The sequence below is a fragment of the Microtus ochrogaster genome, unplaced genomic scaffold (assembly GCF_000317375.1).
Source record: "Microtus ochrogaster isolate Prairie Vole_2 unplaced genomic scaffold, MicOch1.0 UNK66, whole genome shotgun sequence".
NCBI classification, from domain to species: Eukaryota; Metazoa; Chordata; class Mammalia; order Rodentia; family Cricetidae; genus Microtus; species Microtus ochrogaster.
Window position 1 is genome coordinate 519424 of NW_004949164.1, and position 13290 is coordinate 532713.

The 13290-nt window shown below is 43.4% G+C and overlaps 1 protein-coding gene across 5 annotated transcripts in view; it reads left to right on the forward strand.

The window, feature by feature from the left end:
- The window catches only part of Elmo1 (engulfment and cell motility 1), a 532260-nt gene that overhangs the window by 193815 nt on the left and 325155 nt on the right, over positions 1-13290 (forward strand). For 4 of the 5 annotated variants that reach the window (XM_026777428.1, XM_005369890.2, XM_026777431.1 and 1 more), the window contains 5 exons: positions 2501-2652; positions 5355-5433; positions 9557-9601; positions 10913-10963; positions 12090-12212. In XM_026777428.1, coding sequence (XP_026633229.1) covers positions 2501-2652; positions 5355-5433; positions 9557-9601; positions 10913-10963; positions 12090-12212 — 450 coding nt within the window. The remainder of the gene's footprint in view (positions 1-2500; positions 2653-5354; positions 5434-9556; positions 9602-10912; positions 10964-12089; positions 12213-13290) is intronic. The other variant, XM_026777430.1, reaches the window with a different exon arrangement.

A 13290-nucleotide genomic window follows, 5' to 3' on the forward strand; every position in this document is an offset into this window, starting at 1 on the left:
CTGCAGCCCTGCCCCTTAGCATTTTAAAAGTTACTCAAATATTCCTCTCACTTACTGATTTGCATAAATGAGTGGTATGAGGAAAGCTGAATGCATACTTATTACCAACTCGTCCAGTGTCACTGCCTTCTGGATACAAACTTGCCTTCACCAGTCTGTGCTCTGCCTGCCCGAGCTGCATCACCTGCCTTGATGAAGGCTCAGTGATACATGGGAGATGCTGAAAGGTACAGGAAGCATTGTTAATCTAGAATTTAACCGGGTGATCTCTAATCTTCTTTCGCTATTTTCCCATCTGTAGTTTACAAACTGGCCACTGAGGATGTTTGTACGTTCCCTAAGGACTTTGTCTCTAGCTTCCTGGAAGAAGACAGTCATTGCATTTGCTTAGATCACTCCCTACTAAAAGTATTGAGACTTTTCAAAGTCTGGCTACAGCCCCTGCTAGGTAACAACAAAGGGAAGAGGCCAGTTTTAAAGCTTGGCTGATGTTTCCGTCAGCTCTGTGTGAGTACTCTGATAAACTGGGCACACACTTCCTACCAGGCCTGTTCCCAACTCTGGGCTTATGTAAAATGCTCTTTAGGTGAAATGTTTTAGGGTTGCATAAATGGTTGTTACTCTGTGTCAAAGGAGAGGTGATTTCATAGAAAAGAATTATAAAGAGTATAAATGAAGGTGAACAGTTAGTTCCTAGATGAGAAATACGGAGGCACGGCACCTAAAAATGAAGTATGGGTGACAAAGCTAATGCCTTAAATGAAAGCAAAGATCGTAGGTGACTGCCACTCTGTCCCGTTGTGTGAGGAGAGAATTAATGTTCTGCAAAGAATTGAAAACCTATTTTAAGAAGGTATACTTCATCTTAGAAAACATTTGAGAGTACCAATGGAATATTTTGAGGAAGTAATTATTGCCAGAGGCTGTTTATGGAAGTAAGTGGTAAATTTCCATTTAATGAAAAAGTTGGCCAGGTTCTAGAGAGATGGCTGAACAGTTAAGAAACTGGGTACTCTTCTACAGGACTTGGATTCAGTTCCCAGGACCCATGCTGCTGCTCACAACCAGGAGCTCTGACTCCCTGCCTGGCCTCTGTGGGCACCAAGTACATAAGTGGTGCATAGACATGAACACTGTGAGGGCAGCTGGGCTTTTGTCAGAAACACTGGACTTGCAGGAAGAGAGATGGTGTGCACATGGTGGATTTTGTAGATTGTAACAGATGTGAGAATTGCAGCAAGAGCATGCCAGGGACAGTAAACACGTTCGAGAGAGAGGAACTGAGATGGTCTTTTAAGGATCTTAAAATCCCTGCACACTTCCTGCAGTTCATGCTATAAAAACAGTGTGTGGCGTGTTAAACCTCATGGCTCTGAACTGCTTCCTTGCTTCCTGTTGCCACATGGATCTGGCGGGAGAGTCAGCCAAGACCCCATCCCTGCCTCACCACTGGCCCTCACGCGGAAACCATGGCATGGCAGCCGGAAACTGCCAGGGCACCTTTCTATGGAAGTTCAGGATTGGAAGGGTTTGAGGGGAAAGGGGTATATATGGCACGGCACAAAGGGAGAAACTGGTGTTGACAGAGGGAGCCCAGAGTTGACGGTCATAGAACTAAGCCAGGCAGCTTTGAAGCCATCCTTTTGTTGATGTCATTAACAGTCTTTAGTAGGAGCTGTCAACAGACAGCAATAACTTTTAATGAGGTCTTCAAAATAAAACCTTTATGGTGCTTATGTGTTAGGATTGCTATGAGCCGTTATTCTAACCCTGTGCTTTGCTTCCCTCTTATATTGTGATTTATTGTATTTAGGTTTTTGCTGACTGATTTCTTAGAGACTATGTTTTACATACTAGACTCTTATCCTAGCACTTCTAATTTCAGTGACTTCTGTTTGCTACATCTAGCATGATTCAAGAGAAAGGTTTAATTTAGCCACAGGAAATTGAAAGCATAAGAATATATTTTTTTTTTTATTTAAGAATAGCCAGAAGAGTGGACAGGTGCAGAACTTTACCGGTGAAATTATATTTACCGGTGAAATTATATTGGCAAGTATGATTTGTGTGAGCACCGTAAGAACATAGCAGGAACACAGTAAGAACATAAAAGTCATGGTTCTGGATTATGTGGATGAAGGAGCAGTTTAGGACATGGGGAAGGGTGGCCATCAGCAAAGTTGAGATTGCTCTTTTAGACAAGAGGCCTCATCATGAGTCTGTTTTTGAAAGCTGAACATCAGAATATCAATCCTGGTAGGATGGTCCTTAGAAGAGGCAGTCAGTCATTGCTAAGTCATAAAAAAAATGCTGCATTTTGCGATGACTCATGGACATTGTTAGTTCCACGTATTTCTTGGTCTTTTGCAGTAGGTTGCATCCGCAGGGCCTTGTTTTTCACTGAGCTCCCCGATTCCTGTAGTTGCTCCCTTCTGGACTTCTTTGTTTGGCTTACCACCCATGCACGGGCAGTCATTTGTGCCCTAATTTTGTTTTTCAGATAGCAAGCTTTGTGAACAAGTCTGCCATAGACATCTCAATCCTGCAGAGGTCCTTGGCCATTTTGGAGTCAATGGTTCTCAACAGCCATGATCTCTACCAGAAGGTAGCCCAGGAGATCACCATCGGCCAACTCATTCCTCATCTTCAGGGGTAAGCACGCTAGGCACTCTTGTGCCGTGTTTCTGGAGAACAATCACTCGGATGGCTTAATAAACACTGTGCGTTGGTTTAGTTACACACAAAAAAAGCTTTGGTTTGGTACCAAACCAGGTGCTCCTCTTATCCGTCATCACACTGCAATGGCACAGTGACTCTGTGCTCCACGTCTGCAGTCCCCAGTGCCTAGACCGTAGGACACACTCAACTCTGGTGAATTTTGAGAGACATCGAATGGGTTGTCCTTCTTAGAAGATGTACTAGGATCATTTCTAGTTTAGGGTCTCAACAGTCTGCCCTACCTATAGAATATTTTCTGTTGCACAAGGACTATTTTTATAATTACTTTGGCATTTTAAGTAGGATTTTCTTTTAGATTTAATTTTTAAAATACATTCTTTGAGAATTTCATACAATGTGTTTGGATTATATTCATTCTCCTTCCCCAGCTCCTCTCAGGTCTTCTCCACTTGCTATCCATCCCACTTCATGGTCTGTCTCTCCGAGTCTAGATCTGCTTTCCTCTTCCCTTCATGGTCCGTCTCTACTTTCCTGGCTTCTGTAGTTACTCCAGATTAATATGTGTTGAAACCTAATGATTTGGAGCTAGGATCCGTATATGAGAAAGCACATGAAGCGTTTGTCCTTTTGAGTCTGGGTTACCGTTACTAGGGATATTTAAAGGGAGGCTTCTTTCACCATTAAAATGATGAATGAATAAAACACATGCATTTTATTGCTTAAAAGCCTAATTAGGGTGTGGAAGTTAGACAGTTACCCTCAAGTCCTGCCATCTTTGGGGCTTCCTGCATTTTTCTACTTTTTGGTAAACTAGAAGGGTGCCTCTGAAGAGAACCCTGAGGGGCACTCTGTTGTGTGATGTGGCTTGTTATATTTAAACACTGGTCACTTCTGGTGCAAGAAGACATTGTGAGCTAACTCACACAAGAAGGGAGTTAGGAGGTCATGAAGATGCCTTGTAGAGACCGGAAATGATTTAAGGAGATGTGTTTTAGGAAATACTTTGCCCGGCATCAAGGGGACCTGGCTCCCAAGGACTCTCACCTCTGTTATCTCTGAGGTTCTATCGTATCTGCTTATTCTTAAGAATTAACCTAACCGGACCATGGGGGATGGTGATCTAAGAGCAATGTAAGGGTCAGTCCAGCAGTTCTCTACACACTGACGATGCTGACATACATTTATAGCATAACCCACAAAAATACAGTAGATGTTAATTTATTTGGAAGTACGGGGACGAGCAGAATTTAAAACTTAAGTCAGAGAAGCTGTGGACTGGCCCCTGTGACTCAGCTCACTCCCCAGAAGGACATTTCTGTATGCATTCTCCCTGAAAATGACACTGGTTCGCTGTCTCTGAATGTGAACATTGTTGACTTTTCTGTTCGAAATTTTATTTCTGAAACTCAGGGCCACAAATGTTCATTTGCAGTGCAGTTCACTACATAAAAAAAAAAAAAGGAGCCTGTTGTTCACTACGCGCTGTGCTAAGCATGGAGGTGCAGTTTCTAATTTTGTCTTCTGTACAGCAACCCTAGGAAATAGCATCTTCCCTAAGTGCAGCTCTGAAGCTCGTGGTTTCTGCCTTGAGCCCTTATTTCCTGCTGCCACTTGGCTTCCCCCAGATCTTTGCTTCCTTTGGAATTTCTGCTCTCTTCCCAGTGAAAAGCAAACTTTTACAACAAAAATGCCAACACTTGGGGCTGGAGAGATGGCTCAGCAGTTAAGAGCACTGACTGCTCTTCCCGAGAACCTGGGTTCAAATCCCAGTGCCCACATGGCAGCTCACAACTGTCTGAAAATCCAGTTCCAGGGGATCTGACACCTTCACACCAATGCACATAAAATAAAGCTAAATAAACCATAAAAAATTTAGAAAAAAAAAGCCAACACTTATTGCTATTACAAGGATTCTGTTTGCCAACGACTTTATAGGATATATAACATTGCCATGGGAACAAAACTGTTTCCTTTTAGATAAGCCCAGGGATGTTGAGACATCTACAACTGCTCCCTCACGTGTATCAGACATTGAACAGAAAATTACACACACATACACACACACATACACACACATACACACACATACACACACGCACATACACACACATACACACACATACACATACACACACACATACACACACATACACACACATACACACACATACACACACATACACAACATACACACACACATACACACACATACACATACACACACATATACACACATACACACACATACACACACACACATACACACATATACACACATACACACACATACACACATACAACACATACACACACATACAGACACATACACACATACACACACATACACACACATACACACACATATACACACACACACACACACACACACATATACACAATACCCCTTACATTATCTGGTACTTGATAAAGAAAGCAGAGTCAGGCAACTAGCCTCAAGAACTGGTCTCCTTTGATCACTTTGTAGAATAGTAGCTAAGCATCTGCTCTGTCCAGCCCAGGCATGCTGGGAATGCATTGTCAGTGCTACCCACATTTTCTAGGCACCACCTTTCTCACTGGTGAAGGGCTGCGATGTTTGTGTGATACTTTGCCTTCCCATGGGCTGACTCAGGGCTAGCCTCTTCTCATTTCCTGTGTTGTTTGGGTTGTTCCAGGACAGATCAAGAAATCCAGACTTACACTATTGCTGTAATCAACGCGCTTTTCCTGAAGGCCCCTGACGAGAGGAGGCAGGTGAGTGACAGTTCTCTAGTCCCCAAGCTGTGATGAAGATTGAGGCTGGGAACTCTCCTCGAAGACATGATTTCTTCTTCCCCTCTGTAAGCTGTCTGAAGGTGGGCGCTACAGAGCAGCCATGCTATGCAGGTTGGACAGGGAGGAGAAAGTAGCTGAAGATGCCTAAATGCTTGGCTGGGGAGGAACGCTAGGAGTGTGGCAGCAAGAAAGTCTTTTCCTGTGAAGTGTGATCCAGGGTATAGGCTGGGAAAATGAAGACGGAAAAGCAGTGTGATCCGGGGCATAGGCTGGGAGCATGAAGAAGCAGAAGCATTGCTGCTGTGGTAGAGACAGATGTGGAAGCCCCTGGAATCTGTCATTATCATTGGATGGTCACTGGGATCCCCATTTGCTTGTGCGTGCTTTACTTGGCCCAAGTCTGGGTAGAGAAGCAGGTGAGAATGAGAAGGGTCTCCTAGATTGCTCACTGGCTGAGATCACCACTTTCAAATGTCAGGGAACTCTCTGCTTGGTGCTTCTCCGGGTTTGTGAATGTGGCTTGGGAGACCATTAAAAGGAGGAAGACTTCAACTATACCCATATTAAACTAATCATTTGATGCTTTCCTTGGTCTATAGCTTTTGTTATTTAAATGAAGAAAGGACCATTGCTGAGGCAGATTTGGGGAAAGTGGCATTTTGCCGTCTTGGATTCTAGCTCAGACTTCAGAGCGCTTTCCTGTTTAGCGGTCTATGCGCATGTGTTGTCTTGACCAACATTCTCTTCTTTGAAAGCCTGGGTGGAAGGATGCCTCTTCCTATCTCTAGAAAGGCCGTCAAGAGTTCCACAGCACTGCCAAGACCTTGTTTGTTTCCCAGGGTTTTAAACTAGCCTGTAATTGTGATAGATTCTGACTTAACTTGAAGGTGAACTTGGCAGGTTAGAGTGGAGTTGTGGGTGGGGTGCACTTTTGTCTGCTGAACTCAGGCTAAGTCCCAGGCAGCCTGGGAGGAAGGTATATCACCGACCGTGCATTAGAGGAACATTGTCCCTTCGCCATACAATCAAGGACTTCTGACAAAAACCACATGGTTCCTGAGTTACAAACTTGCATTCCAGTCTGAACTCTTAGAAGTTCATGGAAATTTTAGACCAGGGTAAACAAAAGTGGAAGTGTATGACTGCCCAAGGCCTATCTCTTTTTTTTTTTTCTTGGATCTTTGGAGTTGGACTTGAGTAAAATGCATATACCTTATGTTTTTTTGTTTTTGTTTTTTTTTTTTGTATCCTATACTGAACACCATTGTTACCTTATTGAATTGAATTCTCTGATCTTGGGCAAATAAGAAATCAGATATCAATCTGTTCTGACTTCAGGTCATTGATAATAATGCAAATAAAAACAAATAATGGAAATATGATGGAAATAAAAACAAATTAGGTATGGATTATGTGAATCATTTTTTGAAATTATTCAAATGGGAATCACACACATTTTTACCAAGCATTGTTATGGTAGTAACAAACCATCACAAAATATAGATTAATAACCTTAAGTTATTTAATAAACCAATCAATGTAACTGTATAATCCAGCAGAAATCTGCAGACTATTATACGACTAGCTAGTATTTGAAATAAATTAGCAATAAGGTCTTTACCTTCTATGCAGAGTTAATGTTGACTATATAAGTCATTGAATTTAAGACTTGCTCATCAGAACAGGGGAAGTATTATGGATTTTAAATGTAAAATAATACCTGAGTGAGATAGGAGAGCAAACCTAGAAGATCAAGACCCACGTTCATGATGACCCTACTTTTGGATGCTCAGTGGAGGCTTGTAAAATGGGAATTACCCTAACTGCTTACCTGGGTTGCCGTAGATTGTATTGACAGCTGAGGGTAAACACCTTTATCTGAACTTGACCTTAGATGCACAATAGCATTTGAGCTGGTCTAAATTGATAGTGTTTCTAGTATCATTTTCACGTTAAGGGAAAAGCATGTTATTTCCATTTTACAAACGAGGAAACTGAGGCTCCAAGGGAGGAAAGACCCTGACCAGTGACCGGTGGTCACCACAGTGGTGAGAGCCAGAGCTGGGAGCCCCGCCTCCTACTCGCTTTTAAAAGTGAAGAAACGGGAGTCTCCCACAGTAGAGGCTTCCCAGACATCACGAGGAAATGAGGTCTGCTTTCTCATTCCAATTAAACTATTAGCTAAGTGTTTGTGCTTTCAATTTTTACAGAATACTCCCTTTAAAAAAATCGATGATTAAGCCTAGGGCATTGGATCAATTCTGCTACAGTCAACATCTTTGCCTTTGATGCTTCTTTCCTGCTTGGGGCCAGACATGGTCAGAGCACTCCATTATCAGGATTTTTTTTTTTTATTTTCTAAATGTATGCAATGAATTTGGAATAACTAAGTTTTGGTGTCTTTTTTGGGACAGTGATTGTGCTGTCCCTCCCCTTGGGGAATCCTTTCTTTTCTTTCTTTCCTTCCTTCCTTCTTTCCTTTTTTTTTTTGTTAATTTTTTTGAGACAGCCTTTCTCTGTGTAACAGTCCTGACTGTCCTTGAACTCACTGAGATCTGCCTGCTTCTGCCTCCTAAATGCTGGGATTAAAGACATGTGCCACCACCGTCCCATGGGGAATCCTTTTTTGCTGCACAGATGAAGGGAATTTGTGCTTTGGTTTTGTCAGGGAAGGCGTGACTGCTTGCTGGGCAAGTGGATCTTTTTCTTTGCTTGCTGTTTTAATGGAAGACGTGTTGAGAAGATGTTTTCCAAATTTTTCTACAAATACATAATGGTTTTATAAGAATTATTTGAAAATGTCTTTTATGTAACACATTCAGAAAAGACAAATTCAAACTGCAGAAGACTGAAAGGTCCCAGGGTGGCCCCCTGCAGCTCTCACTGCTCAGACCCATTCCTGGCACTACGACCTCTTTATTCTTCGTTTATTTCTTCCACTTGCGTGTTTTCCCCACCGAAGTTAGCCATTTCTATTTACAAAACTACTTTTAAAACCAACAAAGACATGTGTGGCCCGATTCCCATGTCAGTATACCTATATATTTCAGTATGTATGCTTGTATCATTTAAGGCTTTAATATGTTCCCTGCAAGCTCTCATCATTATTTAAACAGTTCACTAATATTAGACATATATCCATGAGGAGAACAAGGATACTTTTGTTTCCTCTCTGATCTATCTCCTATTCTTAAAGAGAATTGTATAAAATGTATCGGCGTAAATGATTGCAATGCAGATATAAAGGAATATTTACAACTTTAATGGTAAACTTACAGAACCTAGGTTCCCCCGTAGCCCAGGAGGTAGGAAAGAAAAAGGGAGGGTGAGCGCTCGATATATCAGTCCACAATCGCCCGAGGCAAAACCCGCCCCCTAAAGGGGCTGGCTTAACCCTACAATAAAATACTTTTGATCTTTGATCAAACCTTTTTTTTTTTTTGTCTGTTCTGTGTTAGACATCAACCCTTGGGTTTGGAATACAAAGAATGAGGTGTCCTCTGCATCCTTGAGGTGCCCCAATCAGAAGATTTGTGAAAACAAATATGCAAATGATGAAACTGTCTTATTTCTTCTCACTCACTTTTAAATTGTGTGAAACAATGAGCTAGCTACATTTTTCCCCCCGTTTTTGTTGGTCTGATCATTGAATGGCACTTTGATTTTATAAATAATTTTACGAAGTTTTAAAAAAAAAATTAAAAGAGCTGTGGGATTCTTTGATTCTTCTATTTGTTATCTGGACCAAGAGAAGGAATATGATAGAGAAGAAGCCCGTGGGCCCTGTGTTTACGTGGAAAGAGAATACCGCTTTCTCCAGCATGGAGAGTGGGTCTTCTGGGTTGCCACTCACATTGTTTCTGGAGGTATACTTGGTCCTCGTTTGGGTTTTAAGAGCACAGAAGAGGACCTCGGACTGGATCTAGACTTTGAGGCCACCTAGTCACTTAGGCTGACCTGAGAGTATCTCCACCGTTTCCGGTGCTGAGGGCCGGCAGGGCCTGACACCCTAGCTGCCCCCTTCTAACGGAGCGCGCTCTGAACTTCCGTCCCTCTTCTCTCCTGCTTGCGTTCCTCTCTGTGGTGGTGATGGCGCGGTTAGGTTGATGTAGAGAGCAATGTTGACATCCTTGATTGTCCTCTGACTGTAAGTCATCACGTTTCCTTTGTCAACCTAGATAAATGGACCCTGCTCTCCCGTTCTGCTCCTGCCCTCCTTGCCTGTATGACCCCTGTTAGCTTCTCTCCCCATGCTCTTGATTCTCCCAGCTTTCTGCAGATTTAATTTAATCTTGGTAGAATTTATAGTTTTGCTTTGTAGTGGTAGTTTGGTGCCTTTCTTCTTAGGGAGAATTGCAATGCCAACAATACTCCCCAGCAACCACAAAAAGGAATATTTGGGTGTCTTCCTGAATATAAGCAGTATTTTCATATTTTCTGGAAGTTTCAAGGCTGGTTTTTACTAATTTTTCCTGAGTACTTGCTGACCAGTATTCCTAAAGATAATCTTTGAATCAGGCCTTTTCCAGATTGCGTCCTGTGTCTATGATAAACACCGGGACCAAAAGCATCTTGGAGAAGAAGGGATTTATTTCAGCTTACAAATCACAGTGAGGGAGGCCAGGGTAGGAACTCCAGCAGGAACCATGTGGGCGTTCTTCTCGCTGGTTTGCACCCAAGCCCTTGATCAGCAAGCTTAAGCATCCAGCCCCAACTCCCTGGGGATAGCTCTAGCCACATAGTTAGCAATCAAGAAAATGCCCAACAGACATGCCCGCAGGTAAATCTGGTCCAACCACTTATTCAGTTAAAGTTCTGGTTTTCTAGGTTTGTCAGGATGAAAACCAGGATTAGCCATGACAAGTCCAAATCCTGGGAACCAGTGCAATGGAATCCTCGGAATGCTAAGTGCAAAGGAGAGAAGCTAGGCTGAGCCAGGCGAGTGCCTCTGTCTAGTTGTTAGTCCTTCCATAATTCAGACCCAGTTCCTCAAGTCTAGGGTCTGGGGTCCTCATTCTCATTTTGCACAAATTACGACGAACTGGCTTTTGGAATACTTTCAACATTTGACTTTTATTTTCCTTTTTTTTTGGTTGGTCTGCTTATTTATTCTTCTCTAAGTAAATTTACAAAGTTAAAATGTACTGATAGGAACTGTGGGAGACAGAGACAGCCTCATGGGGGCAAACCATTTCTGTCCTTTGGAGTGTTTGAGTTTTTAATTCTTTTCTAGAAAAAAAAAAAACCAGAAATTCAAAAAAAAAAAATCTTACTTTTCTTTTGGACCTGGATTTTATAATCCAAGTGGAATGTACAAAAATTGATTTAAATGGATTATTTTCTAAGAAATACTGCTGATATACAGTGAAGAAGCACGCCCCAGGATGAGGTCATTCCTGCCGAATTGAAGGGAGCCTTTCTAACCGAAGCCTTCTGTGGCCGTGTTTTTCTTTCACAGGAGATGGCTAATATTTTGGCCCAGAAGCAGCTGCGCTACATCATTTTAACAGTGAGTACCTATGTGTGCCAAAGCCACTGTGCCGGGGAGAGATGACCTGGCGTTTGTGGGTTGTTCTGGGATTTGACACTGGAGTTCATCAATAGGGCCAGGCTGGGAGAGGGAGAGTGTTTTAGAATTGCCACAGACAGTGCCTTACTGCAGCAGCTGCCTTTGTCGCTGGAGGGCACAGTCATCCTGCTGGAGGAAGTCAAGCAGAACAGAACCAGGGCATCAGCTTGACTGCTGGTCCCTGGGCTTAGTTTTGCAGAAAAAGGAAATCAGGAATGCCTTGGCTCAACCAATCCACCAGTATGAGCTTGTTCTGGTTTTGATGAAGAAGCTAGTTGGAAGGATGGAATATCCTTAAACTTCAGCAGAAAAGAAGCTCACATTGTTAACCTTGTAAATGTTTAGAGATGAACCAAACAGAGAGGGTTCTTTACTACCTCCTTACTGGTTATTGGGAGGAAGCAAGTTTAATGTTTATCAAACTACCAAACCCAATCTGATGTTGTAACTCTGGAGTTCAGCAAGCTTACACACACACACACACACACACACACACACACACACACACACACACACACACGTGTGTTTTGCCATTGTTCAGGTACATTGTTGCGGTATGGAGAAGTAAACAGATTAAAAGGCCACTACCACCATATAAAACTGGTGACAAAATTCACTGAAGGAGTGGCATGTCCTACAAAAAGGGATGTGGGAGCCACACAAGAAGGAGGACCCAGGGTACAAGACAGACACAGGAAAATGTGGGCCAGAGCCTGTACCATGATTTCCTAGGGAAGGGATGCTTCAAGGAACACATTCCAGCAAAGTGGCTATTCAGGTTCAGGATTGACTAGCTTGGTGGTTGCAGTGGGCTGTGGAGTTTATGGGTTGTGTCTAGTCCAACGGTACCGGACTCTGGGTGTTCAGGACACTAGAGGGTAGCCTTAGCCCTCTTCATTTGCACATGAAAGTTTTCTTCCTGTGGCATGGGGTTGGGGTGAAGGTTCTTTTGGGTAAGGAAGAAGTCACTTGTCAAAACTTCAGAATCATGATAACAGTTAACTTTGTGGTCTAAAGCCTTTCTCTACTAATTCTTAAAAATCTGATTTGTCAACCACGTCTCTAGCATGTCATCCGAGCACAGCGGGCCATCAACAACGAGATGGCACACCAGTTGTATGTGCTCCAAGTGCTAACCTTTAACCTTCTGGAAGACAGGATGATGACCAAGATGGACCCCCAGGACCAGGTGAGTGGGTGCTCCCCACAAGTGAAAGCAATGACAGAGAGACAGTGTCATCAAATACCCCTCCTTGAGCTACTCTGAAATCAGAGGTTTGATGGATTTTATAATCGTTTTATTGCCATTATAGGACATGGGTATGTGACTTTAAAGTCTGGGTGAACCTAGGATCAGCACATAAAATGAACGGGTTCTTCCCTGAGGCCCTGTGCACATATGTGTTCTTCGTTTCTGGCCAAGAGCTTGAGGGTAAAGCCCTGGGCTCTTGACCATAATACATTAAATGGAGTCAAGTTTCCAGGCAACTGAAGGGGCATGGAAAGCCACGTGTGGCATCGCTTCTACAAGCAGGGAGCAATTTCCATCCTCTAGTAACTAAGACCCTAGGCAGAGAGAAAGACCTCTTCCTTTCCCTCGGCGACTTCTCATTTCTAGGCTGACATTTTTGTTGGCTGGCTGTTTGCTCTAACTCCCTGCTACCTTTCTCGCTGCATATAGAACATTCTGTTTCCATCCCGAAGGCTTTGAGGCAGCTTCCCTGACTGAGGGTAGAGAGAGAGGAAACAGCTGGAAACCCTGCCTCGCGAGCCCCGGCTGTACACATTTTCAGCTCACAGAGCCCTGCAGCTTTGCAGAGGAAAACATTCATTATTGGCACGTGAGGGCCTGATCTGTTGCAGATGTGGAGCCGCACGTGTTGAGTGTGTGGCTGCTGCAGCCCTTCCTTCATCCATGGGGAGAGGCTGTGTGATGAAGAGTGACGTGGAAGCTTAGAGAGGCCAAGGGTCGTGCCCCAAGTTTTTTGTCAGGCCAAGCATGGTAATCCCAGGGAGATAAGACAGTTATCTTGCTGCTTGGCCCGAGGGTGACCAGTGCATCTTAGTGTGGAGGGAAGGGTCAGTGCATCTTAGTGTGGAGGGACCAGTGCATCTTAGTGTGGAGGGAGGGGTCAGTGCATCTTAGTGTGGAGGGAGGGACCAGTGCATCTTAGTGTGGAGGGACCAGTGCATCTTAGTGTGGAGGGAGGGGTCAGTGCATCTTAGTGTGGAGGGAGGGGTCAGTGCATCTTAGTGTGGAGGGAGGG